The sequence below is a fragment of the Apus apus genome, chromosome 7 (assembly GCF_020740795.1).
Source record: "Apus apus isolate bApuApu2 chromosome 7, bApuApu2.pri.cur, whole genome shotgun sequence".
Taxonomy (NCBI): domain Eukaryota; kingdom Metazoa; phylum Chordata; class Aves; order Apodiformes; family Apodidae; genus Apus; species Apus apus.
Window position 1 is genome coordinate 23,454,613 of NC_067288.1, and position 25,053 is coordinate 23,479,665.

A 25,053-nucleotide genomic window follows, 5' to 3' on the forward strand; every position below is an offset into this window, starting at 1 on the left:
AGCTATACAATACCCAGAGCCTGGACTTTGTGTGACCAGCAACTGCCAGAGTCCCAGGGGAATGAGGATGCTCCCTCTGCCAGCTGTGCAGGAAAGCAGCCGGCCAGTGGGAAAGCAGGGCGACCCGTGGGGAACCAGTCTGGGAGAGTGACAGAAAACACTGAGCAGAGGTTTCAAAGAGAGCAGAGCATCAAACTACAAAGTTTCTGGCTTTACAATAGAAAACAATGTGCAGTACTCTACCTGCAAGAGCTGGCTCTCCAGGAAGCAGCCAATTATATGAGCCACCTTAATCTTTTCATCCAGCTAAGACAATCAACATTTCAAAGCCACGCACAGAATGTTTCAAAGATCGTTCCTAGTCAAAAATGCAAGTGTATCCGTAGATCAAAACCAAGTACCACACAGGGACCACTCCTAGATTTCCTCCTCCTCACAGTATCAGATTAACAGATTTGGTGCGTGTAGTCAGATTAAATATTTGCAGTAGCACAAAGCTGCCTTTGAGGGGAAGAAGTAAAAAAAAAAAGCTTTTTCTTTTTTAATTTGCTAAGGGCAAAAACACTAGACTTGGGGAATAGGGGAAACAAAAGTATTGACATGATTCAGCAAAGCACAGCTTTAAAACCCGAATTCTGAATGCAGAAATTATGTCCAGTATTCCTGTAACTGTGATGCTGAAAACAGGTAAAAACTGCTGATGCCCTTAGCAGATTTGGGACTGTAATTTATCACAGATGTTCTCATCAAACTGTGCAAACACCCTACCAGACAAAAGCTGCTTAATTTCTGATTTCCATTTTAGTGTGTTTTAATTATGTGTTGCTTAAGGAAGGCTCCAAGACCTGGAATTGGGAAGCAAAGCTTAGCAATAGTAATCCACTCCAGTAAATTAGCACAGTAATACACCAAGCAGTAGGACTGCCAGACAGTGTGATAACATTACAAATTACTGTTGTTAAACAACTAGCCAGGTGTCAGGATGCATGAGATCTAGAGGAAGCAAGAAAATAAATATCTGGTTTGTTTTGTTTAATTTTGTCTCATGTTGTTCTGGTGGCCTTGTTCCCAGAAAAAGTTGCAATATAGGAAAAGTCCTCCTGAACACTCATCTATTTTAGCAGCAATGTCAATTCTCTGTAATAATTAAAATGTGGGCTATTTTTTTAATCAGCACAATTATTATTTTTTTGCATAAGTTATTGTCTTTACCTGCCAAGAGCAGTAAAACATTTGCTGTTTAGGGGAAATGTTTGTTTCTGTTAAAAATAGAGTGAATGAGAGAAGAACAGAATTATGGTATGAGCAGCAGTGAGTTTCATACTCTGTCCCTTTTCCTTTCTTTGTCACTCTAACAAGAAAAAAAAAAAAAAGTAATGTGATTAATATTTAAAAGGCTTCTAAGTGATACATTTTAACCAAATGCTTTAATGTTCTTGATTATGTTATTTTTTACCAAATACAACCAAATACTGTTGGATGTCAAGCATAGTTAATTATTTTTACCTCACCTTAAAGAAGGGATTCAACAGAGAGGACAGGTATTTAAACCTTTCAAACAGAACAGGGTAAAACAAATTACTTGGTTTTGAGCATGTGTTAATTAATGCAAAGGTCCTGAGGGACTTTCTTTTAATTATTTTTGTTGGTAAACAAGAAAATCCCTCCAGAAGTGTGTGCAACCAATCTTCACCTCTGAAGGCTGTATGCAGAGTTAAACTTCTAGGAGAAACACCACATGAAGCCAGTATTAGTGAGAGCCTTATTTACACTGAAAACAGTTCCCACTAGACTTCAGGGGAGAAAAGGGTGAAGGCACTCTAAGGACATTTTAATCACACCAAAGATCAGTCCTTTAATCCTTATTCCCACATCACCAAGATTTTTATTTTTTTTTTCTCAAACTAGGCCAGTAAGATAAAGCTGGAAATAACTGGTCCAAAAGTAATGATGGAAAGCAGGTTAACAAGTAAATATCATAGCAGTAACTGACACCATCGTAAATTTCCCCTGGAATATTTGTTTTCTTCCACACACATTCATTTCCTGAATTTCTAGTAAATCTGATTTCGTATAAACACTTCCACAAAGCAAAGTCAATAGCTGTGCCTGTGCTCCTGATTAATCCACTGAAATGAAATAGATCGCATAGCTTAGTATTGTGTTGTTTAAAGTTAAATCCACTGAAAGAATTCTGGAGTTCAGTTACACCAATAACTTTTGTTTCTAATCTACATGCTTTTCTTTTTGCTGAACTTTTACCTGTTCTAAAATGAAAAAAAAAAATCCCTGCAGATCGAGCGCTTAATTTCCCTCAGCAGATGAAGGCAATGTGAACCAATTTGTTTTGACCTGGAGTGACTACTAAAAAGACGACTGACAGTTTGCACATACTTAAATCTATTTGAACATTGTCAAAATTTCTTTTTTCATTGCTCATGCTTCATCCTCTTCCTGACAAGTACCACAAGCTGCTTTATTTCAAAACAAACAAACAAAAAAACCCCCACTTTTTACCCAGCTCTGGAACAGGACAGGAAGCGTGTAAGTTTCCCTCATGAGTGGCAAGGAGACACACACATTCACACCCTGGGTGTTTGCCTCTCAAATAAATACAACACACGATAAACTCGCTGGGAACACGGCAGGATTTTTGCAGGCAGCATGGATAGCACAAGGGAGAGCGGGCAGCCTGATGGCCAGGCTGCTGAGGCCCAGGAGTGACACATCCCACTGCCAGGTTTGGAGTTCACTCCATAAACCATTCTAAACACAAGCAGAACGGCCCCAACCTCTGAGACAGATAAGCCATGAGGCCCAGGAGCCTCCTTACCTGGGAGAAGTTGAGCCCGTTCAGCGGGTGACACTGCTCCTCCACCCTCTCCACCGCACCCGTTGTCTTCTTCATCCTCTCGGCCTCCTGGGCAAGGTAGAGATCGAGCACCGGCACCCCTCTGGAGCGGATGTCCGTCTCCGTCAAGGAGTTCACCATGAGCATCACCCAGACAGGCCTCTTGCGCTCCCAGTTGCCGGCGATGGCGTTGAAGAGGTAGTCGGCGTAGAGCCCTTTGCCCCGCTGGTCCGGGGTCATCCAGTGGGGCAGCATCAGCTTGATGTAGTCCAGGTGGCGTTTGAGGCGGCGGTAGAGCTCCCGGGGCAGCACGTCCTGCAGGTTCTCCCCGTGGGGCAGCATCTGGCAGCTGGCCAGTCCCGAGATGGTGTAGGGGTCGGTGAGGTCCAGCTCGAAGTAGACGCTGGAGCTGGCGTGGAAGGCAGCCTTGGAGTTGTCGGGGATGAAGTCCCACACCCGCGTGTAGGGCACGTGGATGGTGCCGAAAAGATAGGCAGGGGGGTCACGTCGGATGGTCCAGAGGAAGGAGTTGAGCTCTCCTTGCTGTGGAGAGGACAGTGGAGGAAGGTCAGTGGCAAAGGGGCAGCCGGGGAGGAAAGCGCTGCCCTGGGGGGGTTCCCTCTCCCCCACTTCCCCACACAAACACTGGTCACGCTGGGATCAAGCCAAGCCCAGGGCCACGAAGAAACCCGCGTGGGGCAGCGTCCCGCCGTGACCCCCGCTCTGCCCTGAGGGCCCCCGCGGCCGCCGCATCCTCCCGGGCCCGCACCCGCCGGGGGTTCCCCCCCCCCCCGCCCCCCCCTCCCACAGACGCCGCGCGGGGTGCACGCGGGCGCTACCACACCTGCGGGGCCACGCGCGGGCACCCGGGCCGCGCGCACCCGCACCGAGGTGGGGAGGTGTCACCCCCCCCCTCCGCGCCCCCGCTCCGCGCCCCCCCCCCTCCGCGCCCCCGGACCCCCCCTCCGCGCCCCGGCGGGTCCCGCAGAGCCCCGCGGCCAGCCGCGCATCCCCGAGCCGTCGCCCCCCGGCCCGGCCCGGCCCGGCTCACCGAGCGGGGCAGGTCGCACTGCCCCGTGTCCATCTGCTCCCGCCGGGCCGCGGCGTCGGGCAGGAACCCCCCGAAGACGAAGCAGATCAGCGTCAGGTTGAGTTGCATCCCGCTTCCTCTCGCTCTCCTCTCTCTCCTTCCCAGATGAGCCTTTTTGGATTTCTAGGATCTTTTTTTTTTTTTTTTTTTTTCTCTCCCTCCCCCTCCTCCTGCTCTTCCCCCTTTTTTTTTTTTCCTTTTTTTTTTCCCCCCCCTTTTTTTTTTTTTTATTATTCAAACAAACTTTGCCAGTCCCATCTGCATCTGACAAGTGCAGGGGGAAGGACTGGCCGCCCCCTCCCTCCCATGCTCTCCCCCCTCCCGCCCTTTCCCACCCCCACCCCCTCTGGCTCCGGGCTTGTCAGAGGCGCTGGATGCTTTGGGGAGGACGGTTCTCATCGCCAGCCTCCGCCATGCTTTGATTTTTGCAGACCGGAGAAGCTCCCTTCCCACCCCGCCGGTTCGGGAGGAGGTTGAGAGGGGAGGCGGAATTAGCCAGGAAATAAATAAATAAATAAAAGTTGTTTTTTTTTTAAAAAAAAAAGTTTTGGTGTTTTGTTTTTTTTTTGTCGTTCTGGTTTTCTTTTCTTTCTGTGGTGTGGGGTTTTTGGTTTTTTTTCAAATTCGGCGGCCCAGAGGAGCTCCCGCGGCTCCCGGGGGGAGGCGGGCGCTGCTGCGCGGGGCGGCGCGCACCGCAGCGCGGGGGCCGAGCTCGGGCTCCGGCGGAAAGTTCCGCGCAGCCGCCCCGGCCCGGCCCGCGCCTCCCGCCCGGGGCTGCCGCTCCCCGGGGCCGCCGCCAGGGGGCGATGCCCGCCCAGCGCAGCTCCGCCTCTCGCGCCGCTCCCCAGCGCCGCGGCACCTGCGCGCGCCTCCCGGCCTCCCCACCTGAAAGGCAGAGTATGGAAAAGTTTCGACATTCCCGCACCCAGGAAGTGCCACCGAGATCGCGCGGTCCCGGGCAGGATCTGAGAGCAGCCGGCTCCCCGTTAGGATGCCCTCAGGCGCCCCGCACCTCAGCTGCTGTGACCCCGCTCGGCTCCCCGGCGTGGGGCGACGTGTCCTCACTGCTGCCCCGGCCCTTCCGAAGCCGGGGCCAGAAAGGCCTCGCGGAGCGCCGGGCGGGAAGGCAGGTGAAGGACACGGGCCGTGCGCGGCGCTGCCTGCGCCTCGGCTGGCCTTGCAGGGATGGCCGCGCCCCAGGCCCCCTCAGCCTCACAGGAGGGCAGCAGGAGACCTCTCTGTGTTTTCACAGCGTGCATCTGTCCTGCTCACAGTGTTAGAAAATCAGCTTCCACTCGGATCAAAAAGGCTCGGGAGGAAGCACCATCCTCCAGCATGACCTGAGCTGGCTCTTGGGGGCAAGATCCCTGAGGGTCTGGAGCTTTCTTTGGAGGCTGTAGCAGCAGGCACTCAAATCCAGCAGCTGCAACTCAAGCCTCCTCCCAAATGCCCGCCTCTGTTAAAGCTGTGTGGTTCCAGAAGCGAGGACAGGGGGATGATGCCTGTCACCACTGCCTGCAGGAACTCCTGCCTCTGGATCCATTCAGGGCAGGGATGGGAGCTGGGATGTAGCCCCTTCTCCCCACGGGACACCCTGCAGCCCTGCTGTGTTGGTCTGGGGTGCTCCCATCCAAGCCTGCTATATGCAGTGTACACAGCAGAGAGGACTGGATCCCGACCTTCCCGCAGCCTCCTCAACTATGAACCCTTTCCAAAATTCAGAAGTTCCTTGCTGTATTGAGAAGGATAAAAAACACCAAGGTTTGCTTGATGGAATATATTAATCACCAGTGTGAGGTGGAGTCCTTGCTCTGGCAAAACTCAGAGTGAAGCCAGCAGCGGTTTTGCCAAGGATGGTGACAGATTCAGGCCTAGCTGGCTGTAAACGTGGCTTCCCAACTGCTCCATGAAGAATGAGAGGGACACCACTTGCTGTGGTTACTGATGAGCAAATGCAGCTGCACAGGCTGCTAAAGGGGTTTTCAGAATATCATGTGTAGGTCCCATGAACTCTGCTTCTGGCCTCCAGAGACAGGAGGCCATTTTCCTAACCACAGATCGAGATGAGCAACTCCTTTCCAAGTGAAGACACTCATCCTCTTCTTTCTCTGCCTCCCAGATCTTCTGACCAGGTAAAAATAATGCAAAGGAGCAGAGGATTGTTTTACCTCATGATGTTTCTAGTTCCTGCAAAGAAATATTTAATTTTCTCGTTCTGTCCTGAGTGATAAGGTTCAGAGAGGTGACACAGAGGGATAGAAAGAGGCAGTTTTTTAGCCCATAAGATGTCCTGTCACTGTGGCACAGGATGGTCCAGTGAGTCAACCGAGTCACGGACTCACTGGGTGCCATGGCCTGGAGTCACCCTTGGCCCTGTGCTGTTGGGATGTGGTGTGGCAGCAGGTGGGTGTGCACTGTTTTGTAGGCAGTGAGCCCTCACGTGCCCTCCCCACCCCATCTGCTCTTGGAGGACATGACACTGATGCCTCTCAACTTACCGCCCTGGCATTGCCAGTGTGACAACACAACCCTGTGAGGATGGGGAGAGCAGGGCCTTGCTTCATGTGCCCACGCCATCTCTCTCTTTTGAGCAGCCCCACCTTTCTCCCAAACATGCCTCAATACTCACTCCCAGCCTACCCACAAGCATGCAGGGTGCTGGACGGTCAGTGTAGGTGGCCAAGCCCCCACTTGAGATGAAGTCTGGCGCAGGAAGGATTGTGCAGCCCTTGCCCCAGCAGGTGGGATAGCAGCCGAAGGGTTCGTTCCAGTCACAACACAGTTATTACTTTGTTTCCTTACTAAGCTGCCACAAATCAGTTAAAAGCTACAAGCTTGCTGCTGTTGTGACACTGTAGCACAGGGGACTGCTACATTTGTTCTCAGCTGTAGCAAAATGTATCCTTTTGTTCAACAAGTGCCTCTTCCAAAGTGACATGGCTACACTTGCCTGACTGAGTGGCTTGGCCCACCCACTTTCTACCTCCTTCCCGAATCTCTTCCACAGTGAGAGAACAGAAGGGCCTCATCAGAACGCTAGTAAGGGCTTCTCCAGGGGTATGCCCCAACATCTCACATGCTGGAGAAGCCTGGGAGGTCTGTGAGGCGATGAGAGGCCCTATTCAGTCATGGCTGCCGTGTTGTGAGGTAGGGTGATTACCCTCGTGGATGGCACACATATCAAAGCACCCAGGGCAAGAATAAACAAACATCTTTGGCTCCATGCTCATCTTCCATCAGCCAAAAGGCAGGTGTGTGTGTGTGAGTATAGCAAGTTTTCCAGTCATTCCCCTAAACTCAGTCCTGATGTTGCAAGAACTGCCTAGCTGTGAAAACACAGCCTCGCCTTGATTTCTGCCTCTTGTGGGTAAGATGACTAAGAAGAAGAAGGGGGGGTGGGGGTGGGGGGGTGGGGGAAGGCAAAACAGGAGCAGAATTCCCAGTGGGAGCATGATGCGGGTGTGTACCAATTTGGTGGGACAGTCAGGTTGGAGGAACTGAAGCCAAAGCTTCGGGCAGTAGGAAGAGGAGACCACAAACCACATGATCTGTATCACAATGTTCCACCTAAGATACAAAAGCATGCCACAAGCTTTTATGAAGACAACTCTTTATAACAGCAAGGGAAATTAATTCTTTTGTGTAATTGTAACATTTTTTTTTCTCCTTCAGATGAGTTCCATATGTCCTTGTGATTTTTTTCCTTTAAACACAGCAGTTTAGAACCAATCTTAAGTAACATTTAGCCTGCTTCTAAAGTAAATATTTACAAAAACATTAAATAATGGTTCTGATCTTTGGAAAATGTATATTGCTCCCTACTTGCTACTGTTTTGTGCCTATCTGGAGTAGTAGAGAAGCTTTGTGATAAACCCCAAGGCTGTAAAAGCAGTATAGCAGTGTCATTAGCAGTAATCAGATGGGGAAAACTGACTATTAAAAACTGTGAAGAGATAAGAGGGATAAACTGTAAAGGGAAGGTTACATTATTTTGCTTTACCAAATTTCCAAAAATCTAATCTTACAAAAGCTGTAAGGTTTTTTGGAAGCATAATACTGTTAGCTGATATTTATGTCATGTATCATCATCAAAGAGCTTTACTAAATAAATATTAATCATTTCACCAACCACTTAAAGGCAACCACTTCAGGGGTGTGGTGAGGCAACAACTTAACAAGAAGTTGTATTAAGACAGGAAGTGAAGACAGCCAGAATCTGTGTGGGTACAAAAAATATTTGTGGAGGCTTTAACAATATCTTTAATCATGCAACACAAAACCCCATGGAAGTGAGAGCAGATTGATTTGCTAATGAGAAGCTGGCATTGGAACTTGTAATTACAGTATGTTTTCAACAGGTAAAGAAGATTATTAGATCTGAGACGAAACAGCTTGTGAGGGATCAGTATTTGCATGCAGGGAAGCGTGACACTTTTTTTATCAGAACATGGTCCTTATAGGTCTAACTACCCTTTTGTCTGTTCCTCTCCTCTTGCCTTCCAGGAAAAATATCACATTCTTGGCCTGTGTTGGATTAGTATTTCTCTGTTTCTGCTGTGCTGTACTTTCTTTTGAAGAATTTCAAAGCACCCAGTGGATTTCAGTCTCTGCACTTCTTATCCCTTTCTGGTAACAAGGAACTCTGGCTGACTCACTGACTCTCCCAAAACCTGTCCTTTGTCAAAACTGGAAGAGTCAGAACCCAGCTTCTCCTCTATCAATAATGAATGAAGCTGAAGGTGCCTTCTCCTCCTGCCAGAGATGGTAAATGAGATTCAGTCTTTTTGTATGCTACAGATCATAGAACAGTTTATGTTAGAAGGGACTTTGTGAGGTCTCTGGTCCAACCGTACTCACTCTGAGCTGTGTTAACTTCAGTATCAGATCCAGTTGCTCAGGTGCAATTAAGGCATTATGTGTAGCTGTCCTGGACTCAAAAGACAGTAAGACTAAAGCAGCTTCACTGCTGACTGTCATGCTATGACTTGACATTTGCCATGACACCTGTGCTGTGATGTGTCTACAGATACAGAATTCCCTGCAGAAGATCGATGTTAGCAGTTGTATTCACATATAACGTCAGTCCTCTGTCGTTCAGTTCATGGTTTGAGACACATAATTGTCAGAGGATCAAGCTTCTACTGCTTAAGGCTGTCACACTGAAACTGCTGAATTATCGCAACTGTTTTAACATATTTTTTTTCCTGTGTATTGCAACCAATATGATGTAGTCACTGTAGTCAATCTTGTATTTCCTTGCCTGTTTGTATTCTTGTGTCTAATACAGTATCTTTCATCTCAGCATTCCAGAAACAACCAATCTAGTTCTTGAAGAAAATCCCCTCTCAATCCTAACATCCTCCCTCCTAAGGACTAGGTATGAATTTTGCAGACCAACCAGCATTAACAGCTTGTATTACGTTTTGCAAAGTCTCACCTTGTGCTGTGGCCTCTGCAATGACAGACCACATCCTGCCTGAGACTAGGCGTGTAAATATGCTGAAGAAAACCTTTCCCAGTGTCAGCCTCTGGTATGCATTCTCCCTCTATATAAAGTTTAGTCTGCGTTTGTGCATGTATATAATGTTACATATGCATATACCTAGGAAGCTGTATGTATCTATGTGTGTGTGTTTATATACGTTAGTGTGTTTATATATACATATACGTATACACACACACACACACAAAATGGTACGATAGATGAGTGCTATTAGCACTCCACTATATGCTTTTCAGCTCTTCTTCCCATCCTCTCAAATGTATTCTGGACATGGAGGAAGAAGCCTGACCACCTCTGTTGTCCCCCTATTTCAAGTATGGTGGATCCTGTCATTCTGAGGTCTTCTGTCCGCTACTTAATAAAAACATTCCTAATGTTCCATTCCTAAAATTAAATCAGATGTGGTGAAAGAAACATCTGAAAGCAACTCATCCACCTGAACAGGAGTTATCTCCCTGCTGCATAGCAAATGATGTAGCTTTTTCTTTAGCACAATAGATTATCTCCTTGAGGCCTAATAAGCAAAGAGATTTCTTCCTGTTCAGCATAGTTCAGTGTGCAGTTCCAGAAGTGCCACTTAATTTCATAAACAGTTCAAACCTTTTTCATGTTTGGAGAATGACTGGGAGTTCAGCTGCTCAAGAGTCCTTTAAATGTTCTACTCTTTATTGTGAATCCTTGTGTTTTCTTTTCCTGGTTTGGAGAATGACTGGGAGTTCAGCTGCTTGAGAATCCTTTAAATGTTCCACTCTTTATTGTGAATCCTTGTGTTTTCTTTTCCTGGTTTCTATATTGCCATTGGTTTCTACAACCTTGGTAATAAATTGGCATTTATTAATGAGATGTCTGAGAGGGGTTTTGTAAGTGGGATGAGTCTTTATTATAAAGCAGCTGAACCAGCCCTCCAAGGCAGCACTTCTGAAAGAGGACCCTGTGCATAACTGTCTTTCTCCTAACCTGGAGCAGAAAATTCCAACCAAATCCAGCAACTTGGTACATATGTCTGAAGTTGCTGATTTACCAGCAGCATTCCTGTTCCAGGGGCTTAGAACATGCAAAATGTGCCAATATTTTGGGAGTTTGGTTTTTAAAAGGCTGCTTTTTTTCTTTTGGAGCTGGTAGAATACGGCTCACATTTGTTGTGTGTATGGGCCTGCTGCTTATTAAACTCGTGGTCCTCTTTTCCAGTAACCACTTCAGTGCTGTGAATCAACATAACTGGTTCAGAAAAACACCATCTGTCGATTGGATAAACAAAAGTCTAGTTAGCTGGAATTTTTAATAGATCACGAAATCTCACCAAGTCAATTTTTATGTTAATAAATTCCACCATGGAATATTTTCTGATGTCACATGGCAAAACTGCCCTAAATAAATAGCAGATGAAGCATTTCCATTATTTATCTTAGTTTTCTGCAAGCTTGACAATAGAAATTGGACAGGATCTGAACGTACCTAATCAAAAAGTGTCATATGAGTCTGTAGGTTGGGTTTCATGAGTCTTAGGCAGGTAGGTTTAGAAGAGATCTCATCTAACCTGACCAGAATTGTGTCAGATGGACCTCCAATATTCCAACCAGATGTCCATCTCACTTAGGAGTGGGAGCTGGTGCTACTGCTCAGTAATAGCCACTAACCTTATTTTATCTGTCCTGTGCTGAAATTATTCTTTTCCATTTTATTCCTGAATAATGTCATGGTGTGACCTGTGCTTGTAAAGACCTTATCTGAAAGTCAGCTATTTCTTTCCCTGCCAGTCTACTCTGTTTTTAAAAAATTATTGTGGTGGAGATAGAATGCATCAGCAAGTATAGCTCAGGTGGTTCCTTTAGGTCTTGTCCCCGTTTTGATGAGCCTGGATTGCACCTAGAGGTGGATTCTAGGAAAGTTCTTCCAGAAATAGCCATTTTATGTTTCTGGAGTTTTTCAAAGATGACCTCAGTGATCCCCTCATGAAGGTAATTAGTAATTAGACTCTTCAGCTGCCAGGTTGTACTAGGAAGCTCTCATGTCTTCAGAGAATTGTCATTCAGACTACCTGCTGTTTCAAATCAAGGACAGGCAACATTTCCAAGAGTATGTTTAAGTCCAGGATCCTTCATGAGTGAGGCTAAGGTGAAAACTGTACCAGTTTACCTGTTAGTATAGACAGGAGTGATATTGCCTGGCTGTCCTTTGCATAGCCACCAGATGTCTTTTTGATTTTGGTCACCCACATACTGTTTTTTAACAGTAGTCCAGAACAAAGCATACTCTTGCTCCTCTGGACCTGTTGGGTGAGAATACTTTACACTTGATGAGAACTTCCAAGTCATCTTAACTCCATTAAAAAGTGTGAATAAAAATGTTACCTAAGAAGTTGTAAAAACAGAGAGGAGGAGGACTCTGCTTTAGGCAGAACCACAATGGTGCTGAGAGTCTCTGAAGCTGGAAGTTTATGCCAGCACTTCAACACTGTTTTTGTAGGGCCATCATGGGGATGGTAGTCCCTCTCCATGTCAGCACAGTCTGTGGCAGTGTCCCCTGATAAATGGGCTACCAGGGCTGCTGCAGCCAGGATGGGCTATCCTCTCTGTGCATAGTTATTTAGGACACCTGCTGCAGGAGAAATTTGACCACCTCCCTTTATGAGGAAACCTGGTGGTGGTTATTAGAAGGGGTCTGACCCCTCTCCATGCTGTATCCTTGCTCTCTCCTACATGAGGAAAATTATGGGGAGCTTTTTTTCTTGTAACACTGTCAGTTCTCTGTCCAAATCATCAAACATGATTACATGATTTTGTCCTATTTTTAGGAAGCCTCAGGTGAGGAGCCGGACATATGTATGTTGCACAGCCACACACATAGGATGGCAAAACAGGCTATTTGTTTTGTTCTGTTCCCTGGAAACAACTTCTGTTGATTTGAAGAAACATGTAAATGTACTTAATAATGAGAAAGAAGCTTTAAAATTTTAGATCACAGTAATCTTCCCCTTTCCTTCGTCCTGTGTAACCTAAAGTGGCTTATATATTTGAGATCCAGCTGTGCATGCTTGCATCTGTGATACTCAGATTGTACTTTGAAGCTTCTCCTGTCCTGAAATCACACTGTGTATATCCATTACAAGCTGTAGGGAAGAATTAATCAAGTATAACCTGATGCTATGCTATGCTAAAGCACATCACAACTTACCTACCTCTTCTTACATTTGTTCTGATTATTGCAGAACTGAAAAGCTCTTCTTTTGTTTCTTTGAAGCAAATTTACAATAGCCTCAGTAATTCTTTTGCACTTGACAAAAAGTAAACCTTTCACACAACTGCAAGTCCCTAAAACACCTATATGGGCTTCTCTGCTGAGCTCTGTCCTTATGGATATCAAACAACAGCTGTGAACTGAAAGACTGTTTGTGACCAGGTCATCTTTTACCCGTGTGGTGGGATCCCAATATCAGTTTATCACAGAAGTTACGATTTTCAGGGTTTTTTTTTCAGTGCAGAGAGTACTCAGAAAGCAGGAAAAAAAGACCAGAATAATAAAACTGTCATAATTTGACAAGAAAGGTGAGCTCTCCCCTCTTTCTTAGAAACTAGCTTTGCTTTCATATGGGAGCAGAGTTGCAGACAATGTAAAATCTGAGCTGTGCTTTCTGAGCACATCCTTTTATTGAGTCTCTAGCTATACAGCAATTCTATAAACATGAAGCAAAAGGATGGACTATGTATGTATTTTTGTCAAGACCAGAGAAATGTAAACCCAGAAGTTTTCAGGGTAAAGTAAAAAAGAGACTTTCTTTTCGGAAGCAAAAAGTTACAGCTTTTTGAATCTCACTGGGATAATGTTCATTGGGATAATCAGTCATACTTTTTGTTGTTGTTGCTAACTTACACATACACACAGAAACTGCCTTTCATGGATGAAAAATGTATTGCTTATTCACAAGCCCTGTAGAAATAAACATTATTTTTTTTATATATGTATGTACTGCTGGCAGTGAGGATTTTATTTTTCGTGCCAAGCTTTCATTAGTCAAAGTGTGAAAAATCCCATTTGCTGTGTTTTTCAGAATTCACGGTGGAAGCATTTAGAGAGCAATTCACTGACCTTTCAATCACTGGAGAAGGGATCACCCTGGGAGCTGGCCAGCCACATGGGACTCTGGGGTTGTGCTTTAATCCTCAGCTTTGTAACTCACTCTTTTCTTGACTTTGGGCAAATTGTTTCATCTGTCGGCATCTTGGAACCCCAGTGACAAGGATCAGGCTTTCAAGTCATAAATTTGTTCAGTAGTATAAACTTAATATCTCAGATACTAATATGGTGGTAACCACATGGTCAGATTCTTCAAACTACGTAAGCTTGATAAATGGAGGCAACTCTAGGTCTGAACATAAGCTTTGGAGAAGCTCCAGAACACAAACAGCATGAATTCTTGATTTCACTCTACACCATCACACAAAACCAAGCACATTATTCTGTGCAGTTGCGTCTCTGCCTGCTGGAGTCCAGATCCTGGTCTCTTCGTCTCAAGCCTATCTCATTTTGGGGCTGATACAAGGAGATAAGATCCCCACAGTGCTCTCTTTAAATGAAGTCACTGTGGAGACAATAGAGTGTCATGGAATAAGCAGAATTGCCCTGGGAATGGCTGTAGCTTGATGGATTTAACTCCATTAATCTGTGTATGTACCATGAACATGTAAACTGAGCATGAGTTTGAAGTCGTGATCCTACCTGTGCTGGTCAACTGTCTCTACTGTCTCTGTTCCCCTGTGTAAATTAGCAAGAGCATAAGAGTCCACACGAGTAGGATCAAACCCTATGCTTTTTCAGATGTAAAGTATTGTTTAAGTCCCCAGGGTTACATGAACTAAACCTGGGAGTTGCTTTCTTTCTAAGAAGTGGCTTTGCCAACTTCTGGACATAATTTACAGAACAAATCTTGGCATCATAATTCATTGCCAAAGAGACCTAAGTTTATCAACAGAACTGTAGATCTTATATAAATTCTTTAAGTGTCCTTTTTGGCTTCTTTTTGTGTTCCTTCTTTGCCCTCGTCAAGATGCCCAATGAAAGACTTAAATCCATTTTCACCCTCTTTAGATGCACCGACAACAAAGCAGATTAAATATTATTCTTCCCGAGTAGTAAATTTATAACAGGCAATAACAAATCCATGAGAATTTATATGGCCTTTTGCCAAAGAAACCAAAGATTTGAATTCATACACTGAAAAATATATGCATATCTATTCCGGTGTTTAAGGATCTGTGGGAAATCCATTTTTTTTAAGTGAAATGAGAGAAAAGTACCACAAATCACCTATGACCCTCCTTTGAAATCCTGAGTGTCATAAGAAGGTTAAAGCTTTATTAAGACTTTCTTGTGCCTTGAGTTCCCTGACATATTTAAGGGCATGAAGGTATGAGAAGAATGAAGGCATCATACCTTCAAACAACAAGCTTCCCTTTATCCGTGGATAGGACACTGTGACTTGAGGCCCAGTGTCAGTTTCTACCCACTGAGATGAAGACTAGAAGCCTTACCAGATCCTCCCCTGAAGGATCCATGGAAAATGGTAAGATACTGAAGGAACATACATCACTGTCCCTAAAACCAAACTGCAGCTGGTCTCCTGCAACCCCTCTTCAGTATCTATTGACAGTTGTTAGCTCATTGCCCTTCTCTTGGTTAAGTCCCTACAAAAGGTAATGTGTTATCCTTCCAGTAAGCTGCATGGTCACTGGTTGACCACTCTGTTGGATTTCTTTTACTCCTCTCATTCTCCTGAGTTGCTTCTCTTGCACTTTGTTCGTGTTGGTAGGAGAATAAATGAGATATCACTATCAAACCAACTTGCTGCCCACTGAGATTTCCTTGTCCTGTTTGGGCTTTGGACTTCCTGTTCTGAGAAATCTCTTGAGAATGACTGGCTACCACAATGTCTTTTCCTTGTATTGCTTAGGCAGCTCAGTCTCCATGGCTCAGTGGTTATGGGAACCTATTAGATCTCTAGATGGGCATTTCCCAGGCTGCTTACTATGAGTGCACAGTTGTGGATCATGTCTCCTACAGAGTTTGCTTTAATATTTTTGGCAAACCTCTCCATGTCCTCACCAGTCCTCATTTGGCTTTGCATGTGGAAGTCTTCAGACGTGTCTGCAGTCGGATTCTAGCCATGTTTTCAATCAACACAGTTCAGTTTTAAATTATAGCTGTTAGAGCCTTTCAGGCTGTGCTGAGAAGCCTGGTCCTTAAAAAAATCCAAGAAGCTCCAAACCAATGTGCTTTGGGGAAAAGAAGGGAATGAAAGTGACATCCATTCTGGGAAGGAAGAAGCAAGAATAACAAAATCTGGCACCCTGGACTGTGTTTGCTCTAATGATCCATCTCCATGTGCTCTGTGTCCTTTGGTAACACTGCCCTTTCCATGCCACGTTGTGGATCATCAGATGAGGAAGCTTGGCCCAAAATAAACGCCAGGCTGCTTTTCATCTCAGGGGTTTGTTTGTGCCAAGTGAAAAAAGTGACTTCTTTGTGGCTGTTTGCATTTGTAGTTCCAAGTTGTCTAAGCACAAGGTTATAAATACACACCACCGATTGATAGCCTCAATATGTCCAGTCGGACAAGCTTTGCATGTTGGCAAGAAAGGGATTTGGCTTGCCTTAATTATTTTAATACTTTTTAAAAATGTTTGACATAAATCAAAGATGCTGTAAATACAACTCAAGAGGAGGGAGTTCATTCCTTACCCATTCTGTAGACTGGGTTTCTGACTAATATTTTTAGGTAAATTTTCGGTTTCTTATTTGTATTCTTTACAGTCTGTATGTGTGTAAAGGGATGCTGTTGAGCTAGGTATGTAATTTAATCTTATTGACATTTTTTGATTGCTTTTAATACCAAAATAATATTAAGTCAGAATTTTATCAACTTACCTCCTCTTGGAGGAGATGCAAGGTAAAAGAGGAACATGAGAGGCTGAGTTGTTCTGAGCTCTGCCTTAAGAGTGCTAATGTTGAGCCAAGACTTCTCTGTCCTGGGCTCATGACAAGAAGACCAGTTAATCAGTGGTGACTCTGAGCAGTCTGAGCTAAATCCTCTGTCTTGGAGACCATTAGCCAAATCCTGACTGCTTTACTGGGGAATGTTTAATCTTCTAGACTTGATTTTTTTCTGTGCCCACCCCCACCCCCACAACTGAAAGGCAGTGTTGGTAAAAATGCCTCTTTGGGAATTTTATTTCTACAGAAAACATTTTATTTTTGTATCTGAATCTTCCAGTCTGTGTAGGCTTTTCAGTTTGCTTTCAGCAAAGACTATTTTCACTATTTTTCTCATCCAAAATTCTTATTAAGAAACCAAATGCTTTTACCAAAAATGGATATCTTTTCCTTCCCCTTCACCTCCTTCTTCATTCACAACATCCCCCAGACCCCTGAAAACATGCTAATTGAAAGAAAGCATGTTTCTTTTATAAATTTCCTATGGAAATAATTTTGTTGTGGTTAATGTCTGTTTTGCCTCCTTCTGTCTGGGACTGGAATAAAATTCCTTGAAAACATTATCAGTCAGTGCATCTCTACAGCCCAAGTGAGGTTCTAAACATCTCATTTATTCATTTATACAATAATCCAGTAACCATAATTGTGGTTACTGGCTTATTTGCAATTTGTATACTGAAATAGTTGTGCACAGTTGTTTGAAAACTGGGTCCCTGTTCAAGGATCTCACAGTTTCAGGCACATTTCAGTAAGAATGTGCTTGCTGGATGCAGGCATATTCTGTGTGTTCTTATATAAATATGCATACTAATGTTGTATGTTATTATGCATACATATGTATAGATATATAAAATATATACATATGGTTGGAAGTGAAAGACCAGGAGATGAGCTTTCTGTGCCTGATTTTAGCTTTGCTTTGGAACAAGCTTTTCCAGGGTGACCTGGAAACAATGTCCAACCAGAGCAGGAAGCAAGTGGGCACAGCTCAGTTTTACACAGGGGTTAATCAGTTTCTCGTCTTGGTTCTGGTGCAAAAAGAGACTATGGTGCCCTGTATGTATCAATATGGGAAGGTACAGGCAGTATTTGCATGGGCTGAACCGGCCATCTTCAGCCTGCTCCAGACGTTCTATGCAGAGTGAAAGAACCTTCATACAGACTGGTACATGTGTAAAAAGCATGAAAGCAAATAGAAACGTGGATCTGTGTCCCTTTGTAAATCCAGTTTGCAGGAATAGGCTTCTTACTTGCACTTATGCCTGTGTAAGTTAAGAGGCGTGTAATATAAATTGAAGCCTAATTTTTTTTCTTTGAAGCTATTAACACCCACCCACAAGCAACAGGAAACAGACTTCAACTTTAATTAGTACCAACACATTCAAAATTCACCCTATATTTGCCTTCAAGTGCAGCAAAGCAGCTTCAAAGCTAAAAGCTTCTTCACTTTCTAAGTAATAATGAGGTATTAATGAGGCAATTAGGGGCTTGTAAACATGGTGTCAAAGAGATATGAACTAATCACCAGCAACAGGAAAAAGACAGATCCCTCTGACTTCAGTGCTCTGTGTTCTCCCTAGCCCCCTGAGGCATTCTGTGCTTGTAAACTAATCCACAAAAATGTTCTAGATTAATTCAAAACACTATCCTCTTTTTAATTCCCTGACTGTCTTCGGGCTTGTTTCTGAATAGATGCTCTGTGTGAAGGCTTTTAAATACGCACTTTTGTTATTGCAATAAAACCCAGATTGAAGTCCTCTTGCACTAAGCTGTCAATTTATATTTGGCTCCCTTCTTAGATACATATGAAATGCTTCTAAAACATTTGTTAGAATATTTCTTCCAGTTTATTTCCTTTTAGGCTATTTAAGTAAAGAAATAAAGCATGTAATTCAATTAGAACTGATGAAGACCACTTTTTTTTTTTTTTTTCTTGAATGTAAAATATTAGTGTTGAAAATGAAGGATTAAATACACCAGTTAAATCTTGGAGTGATGCAGATGAGGCAGGGACAAATATTTCCCCTCACAGATTTGTCAGCTGGAGTTTTGGTCTAGGATTAGTGTGATCTGATTGCATTAATTTGCTGCATCATTTTGTGAGTAATTTTTATTATTCTTGTTTCCTTGTATCAATACAGTTCAGATCTGATCTGGCTAGTGCCTGAAATCAATCTGTCATGCTGCTTTCCATTGCTCAAGTCACAACAGATTTATCCACAGTAAGATACTAAATGTGGTCCCAGCTTTCTAATGCATTTTAAAGTAGTTCCTATTAGAAAATATTATTCCAAAGCAATAGAAAAAAATATATGAAATATTCACAAGACTCCAGGCAACGAGGCTTTAGGAAAAGCATAGACTGAAGAATTTCCTAAGCTGGGAGCAATCATATCCTTACAGCATCCCTGATGTCTACACTCTGGATCTTCATGTGACAGTTGAAATTCTGACCTCACTCCTTCCTTAGAATTATCTCCATAGAGGGTGTTCTACAACTGGAAGTACTACTGATCGGAGAAAGGATTTTTGGGTATGGCCTGGTGTCTCCTGGAGATTAGGGTGAAACTCCGTATCTTTTCTCTGTGTCATCTCATTACAGTCAGCTCTCTAGGGGTGAAAACTGAGTTCACTGAACAAACTTATTGTGAAAAATATTTTGAAACATAACACATTGGGGTTTGATCCTGCAATCTCACAGGTATATGCTGGAAATCACTTGGCTGAAGTCAGTAGCATGTCTGTTAGGGTCTCAGAATTGAAAACAAAATGGGGACCCTAATAGTTTTTCCTACATCAGGAATTTGATCTAATCCACAGAAAAACTGTACATCACTTCGACAATCCAGCACTTTGTCTAGTAGTGTGTTGTTGGTTATAACTCTGGAATTGCCCCTCAGCAGACTAGTTAAAAATTAGCTCCACACATTTCTGAGCAGAATTCTCATAGACATGATGGTGAAATAATGTCTGCAAATGTGAAAGCCAGTACTGGACTCTCCAGAAACTCAGCTTATGGTTTGAATTTTCAGCAGTCTTTTATTCTGGACATGAAATACCTCTCATAGCAGCTGGCTATGCAGGTTATACATGAATTTTATGTGTTGCAGTAGTGATCCATGAGTGTTCAATACTGTCACAAATGGCTCTCCTTTAGAGGTTAGCTAACAGAACTTCATTGAGTGTCTCCTTCATGTAATTTGTATTTTCATTTAACTTGTGGCTGATTTAGAAAACTTCAGTATTTATTAAAACCTCTGGACTAAGTAGAATCAGCTACACCCTGTGATGCTGTGCAGTCTAATAATGTCTCTCTCCTCAATATTAATACTTGCAAAGCTTTAGACTATACTTGGATATGACTGATATTTTTCCTGGACAGGAGATTTTGTTATGGCATCATTGGCAAAATGAAGCAGCTCTCGAGTATCCCATTTCAGTTGTGGTGACAGGCTTTGAAGAAGATACCACCCATCCCATGTCATATGTGAATTCCCAAACCACAAGCATGCACACTCATGGATTTCCCCCAGACCTTTGTGCCCAGGAGCTCACAGTCATGTGAAGATTTTGGTGTGTGGTTGTGTGTAGTGCTAGGGAAGTTTACATTTGAAGATTTCATTAGCTCTCTTTAAGCAAACACATATAACCTAGTGTCACAACTCTTCCAGTATTTCTTTTCCCAAGCATAAGAGCCAGTATCTCTGGTCATGTTAGGAAGACACCACAGCTACAGGCATCAGCTTCAAACACGTCTTGGGTGGTTCCTTCCAAGTAGACAAAGTGCCTGAAACCTCTGACTCCTACAGGGAGTTTAAAAGAGTTTGTGACTGGTGGCCCTAAATGCAGCTGGTCAATAAATCACAAGTCTGGCCCACAGAGTCCCAGAGAGGGGGGGAGCCCTGGCATCCTGCCATGAGTGCATGAAGCAAAAGCTGAGGTGTGGTAGGTGGGGCAGCCAGAGCATCCCCATTTCAATGTGTGAGATGCAACAGACATGCCTTGTTAGCTCAGAGCTCTCTAGTGCTGAGGACATTACCTTTCCTTCACCCCTTTCCTTCCTGTCCCCCTGTGTTAATCCCACATAACTCTCTCTGCTCTTTCCATCTGGGTGGGGATCTTAAAGACCCCTACAGTTCTGCAGGGCCTCCTCTGTTTGTGTGTAATAATACAGGATGGCTGGACCATTAACACCTTCTCTGAGCACAGCATGTTGGAGTTGCAACACTTTCCAGCCTGGGCTCCTCTGCCAGAGAGTATTGTGTGTGCATACTCAACTCTTCTTTTAAAACCCCAAATAGGGTTTTCTTTTCTCTTTTCCTTCCAGTTTGTGTGTGTTTTTGCCATTGGTATCCATGGGACTTTTCCTATTGTTGTTCTTTTAGAGGTTACAGAGTCAGGGGTTGTTTTTGCTTCTTGTTCTCATTCTGTCCTTCTCCCCACCATATCATAGTTTCTGGGAGGCAGGTGACCAAGAAGGAGAGGCTGAATGAGTCTGTGGAGTATTAGGCAAACATGGAGCCCTTTGCTTTGAGGTCATTAGTTCAAACAGAGCTGAAGTAAGTGACATCTGCAGGGACCTGGTAGCTGAATTTCCATCCAGCAAACATAATGCAGGCTGGTTACTAGGGTTTTATGACTGAATTGGATTCTGTGGGATATAATAAGGTAAATTGCCACTTGAAACCTTTTCCAAGATTGTGACATTCCTAGTATCCATCATGTACATACTTCTGGTGATCTAATAGCAGCCAGCTCAAATCACAGCTGTGCCTTCTGGATTGTCCCACAGCTGCCTTTTGGAAGCTCTAAAGGCCAAAGTGCAATAGCTTTGCAGGGAAGACCTGAGGCTAGTAAACAAAAAGTGTTTCACTTATTCACCCTAAGAATACAGCTCAGCTTCATGTGTTCACAAAAGGTATCGTAAACAAATAAATCTGATTAAGATCTGTGATGTTACGGAACTAGGGATCTAGAGACAGATAGTGAAGAATGATCTGTGAGGTTGATCTGAAATCCAGGTAAGCAGTGAGCAAAAAGCATTCTGAGGAGGTATCTCTACAACAGCAGAGGTGTCTGCTACCTCTCTGTGTTAATCACCTGCCAGTTGCTCACAGCAAAACTGGGGGGAAGAACTTCATATTGGCAAGGTTGTGTCTTGTGGTTAGTGACAACACAGCTTTGTTTCTATGTAGATGGGCACATCTTTGTGAAAATAAAATATGGCTGCATGCTTGTAGCTTTCTAACGTGAAATCTTGCTCCATCAAAGCTCAGAGTCTTCCTTCTCACTTGAGTGGGTACAGAGTTCTGTATCCTGCCTTTAATAAGGAAGATGATACAAGTCATCTTCTGACACAGGCAAAAGTATCTGTAATATATCACTAGCAAGGGAGACCCGTGTCCATGAGTGATCTTGTCACCTGCACTGCAAAGTGGTGGAGATGATGTGTCCAGAAAGAGGTGGAAATTTTGTTAGTGGTCCCAAGAGCAGCAGCATAGAATTCTGTTGAAAGACAGGATGTGCTGTCTGTCCTGATGCATCAGAGGGATGAATCCCAGCAGGGTCATTCTGTTCTGCACTTGTCAGGCCAGGAACCGTCCACCTGAACTAAGACCTGCACTAAAGCAAACTGATGGCAATTTGAGCTGTAAACCTGGAGCACTGGTTGGTTGTGAAGTTAGCAATGAGCTGAAGTGCAGAACACCGTCGATGACTCTTCAGTGGTTGAAGAGTCTCTCAAGCATCCCTTCATGTGGCAGAATGGTGCTCTGAAATTCAGTGAGAAATGACCAGGCTGCTCCCTTTTGTATCTGTTAAGAGCTTTGTTCCCTCTCTGACCTGGGTTTGCACAGTGGCTGGTGCTAAACAGCTTGAGTTTTCTGTGCTGCAGCTTCTGGGCACGGGAACGGGTTAACAGTGTTTAGCTGGTCTCTTTAGACTACAGGCTTTGTGTGTGCATATGCTGTGAGAGATTTGTCAGAGCATTTCCTGGAATGGGGTGCTGATTAGCCAGGGCCTCTTGAGAACTCTTAATGGTAATCAATACAGTGATTGTAATAACTAATGATATTGAAGTTAAGAATGGCACCAAAAAGCTTCAGAGTACAGTGTTCTTTCATTCTGAGGCTTTTGAAGGGGAGCAGAAAAGAATGATTTTGGGACATTATAAAGGAACCCCCTCCCTTTCATAGATTTCCTCCTGGGAAAAATATTTTATTGAGAGAGGGTATGTTAGCCAAAGCAAGACATAAATATTTTACTTATTAGAGCACAGGCTGTTTCTCTTCTCATTCACTACGTTGCCAAGGCTTGCCTCAGACAGAAATTTGCAGTGTCCATTTCTGTACTGTGTGCTGGGAGAGCCAGGGGGCATGAAGACCCAGGCCATGGATAGAAAGCTTGCCAAAAAAAAAAAAAGAATTAAAAAACCCTTCTTACAGCAATTGTCTTGCTCAGAAAAAGTGACATTTGCATGGCAGCTGCCAAGTCCCTGTTTTTGCCTTCATAAACAGGGCTTTGGAGCAAAGATGTGGAAAGCCCAGTATGGATTGAATTGGGCAAATGGACCAGGTCTCAGCAGCCAACTTGACAACAAAACCAATTACCCTGTGAGGGCAGAACACATATTGCCACCTTTCCAATATACACCATTCTTTGTGAGTTCTCTGATGTCTAATAGGGATTAGGCTGCGTATACTTAAGCTCCATGGAAGAGCTAATAAGATTTCATTCCCTTCTACCTGACTATTTCCACAATGTGTGGAGAATTGTAGCATCATTGAACTCTCCATCTCTAATGTTCTTCATTGAATCAGACAATACTTCAGAAAGGAGATAGGAAGGCAGAGATGCTCAGGCAGCTGAACTCATGTAAAGACTGAAATCACAGGAGGATTTCCCTCTCATTAGAGTTGTTCAATCACTTTTAAAATCTATCAAGGTAAATAAACATCTATATCCAGTCTCCAGCTACACTGTCTGGAATGAGAACAGGTTCAACTGAGTTAAAATTGGAGAAGGTTTGTCACTGAGTTGGCAGATTCATTTTGCTTTGCACCATGGAAATAGATGTGGTAGAAACTGCCAGTCAGTGAGCATTCTCTCTAGCTCTATTTGCCAGTGAGAAGCTACAGCAAAAGCCAGCTTTGTTCTTGCCTAGTGATCACATTATGAATCTGCTTAACCATGTATTCATTCCCTGATCTGTGAATACTTTTCAAATTTAATATCTGTTGGTGAAAATAGTACAGAGTACAGAGGTGACTGGTTCCTTTTTAATCCCTGGAAATGGCTTTCAAAAAGCTTTTTGCAAATGCTGTATTTTTGTAGTCCACTTTCTTGCCACAGAGGGAATTCAGTCTGGGCACAAGGGTATCTGCTAGTGGCTGGCAAAAGGTTATACTCCAAAGCTGAGCATGTGTTTTTATTAAATGCATTAATAGCTTTTACCACACTGAGGGAAAATGCACTTTGTGAAACTTAAGATATTGCAAGTCAAGCTGCAAAGCTGGAAATGTTGTGCTGTCAAGAAAATACAGTTCCTTCAGTCTTCCAAGGTGAAATCCTAGCTTTCATCAAACTGTATGAAGCTGGTGGAAAAATTCCCAGATTTCAGAAGGCCAGGGTTTCACCTCCAGCTGTTAAGGACTGCAGAGACTCTAACAGACTTGATAGAGTTAACTCTGATGTCATCCAGGCAGTGGGATTTTTCCCAGTGTTTTCTGCATGTGGGTCCAGGAACTTGCTATTGAGTTAGAATCTGTCTAGGAGGAGTGCTGGTAATTGCAGAAACAAATCCCATGAGTTGCCATTTAATCTACAAGCTCAGTTTTGTTTCAATTAGCTGTAAAGTTGGCAATGAGAACAAATGGGGAACCATGAAATGAAAGCCCCTCCAGTGAACACTATGTCCACAAGCTCTTCAAATCGCTGACTCTCATTAGAGAGCCAAGGGAGGGAAGAAAATAAAACCACAATTAGTGAGATCCAATTATGATCTTTCTCCTTTGTTCTCCCACCATCTGGAAATGCCTGTTCTGTGTTCTAGGAAAAGGGCATGTTCTAGACCTGATTGTGCAGTTGCTCTGCAGCAATGTTGTCTGTCCAGACTGAGAGAGTAAGAATGCTGTGGTTTCCCAAAAGTGCTTTCCCATTTCTTTGCCCAGGATTTCTGTGCCTACTCAGGCATAATGACAGATCATGCTGTTTCCACATACACAATCAGCTCTGAAACAGAACTTCAGCCATCTAATATTGTGTGCAGATTCCCCCAAAGATCAAGCTTAGCCTCAGCATATTTAAAGATGTAGGATCTGAGAGTTTTTCCCCAGTGGCATTTACTTGTTGAGCCAAAACAAACATTTAATAAAAATGGAAACTTATCACCCAGTTTCTCTGGTCATAAGTCCTTCTGGGCTGTCACCTTCTGTTTGTCCTTAATATCAGCGTGAGCCTGACAGACAAGAGAGTACAGACAGGCTGTGCTCAGAGCCCTGTGTTTGGAAGTGACCATCCATGCTTGAGTCCAGCTTTCAAGAAGTACCTCTGTTTTGCAAACAGCAGGGACAACTCGCTGCCTTGAACAAGCCCTGTGCTTGTGCTTCATTAAACCTTTTCAAG

General features: G+C 43.8%; 1 protein-coding gene across 1 annotated transcript in view; it reads right to left on the minus strand.

Moving 5' to 3' along the window:
• Positions 1 to 4,017, minus strand: part of TRABD2B (TraB domain containing 2B) — a 281,339-nt gene extending 277,322 nt beyond the window's left edge. The window contains exons 1-2 of the mRNA XM_051624831.1: positions 3,903 to 4,017; positions 2,834 to 3,394 (exon numbers count right to left, since the gene is read on the minus strand). Of these exons, the coding sequence (XP_051480791.1) occupies positions 2,834 to 3,394; positions 3,903 to 4,010 (669 nt within the window). The 5' untranslated portion in view covers positions 4,011 to 4,017. The remainder of the gene's footprint in view (positions 1 to 2,833; positions 3,395 to 3,902) is intronic.
• Between the last annotated feature and the right edge of the window lie 21,036 nt (positions 4,018 to 25,053).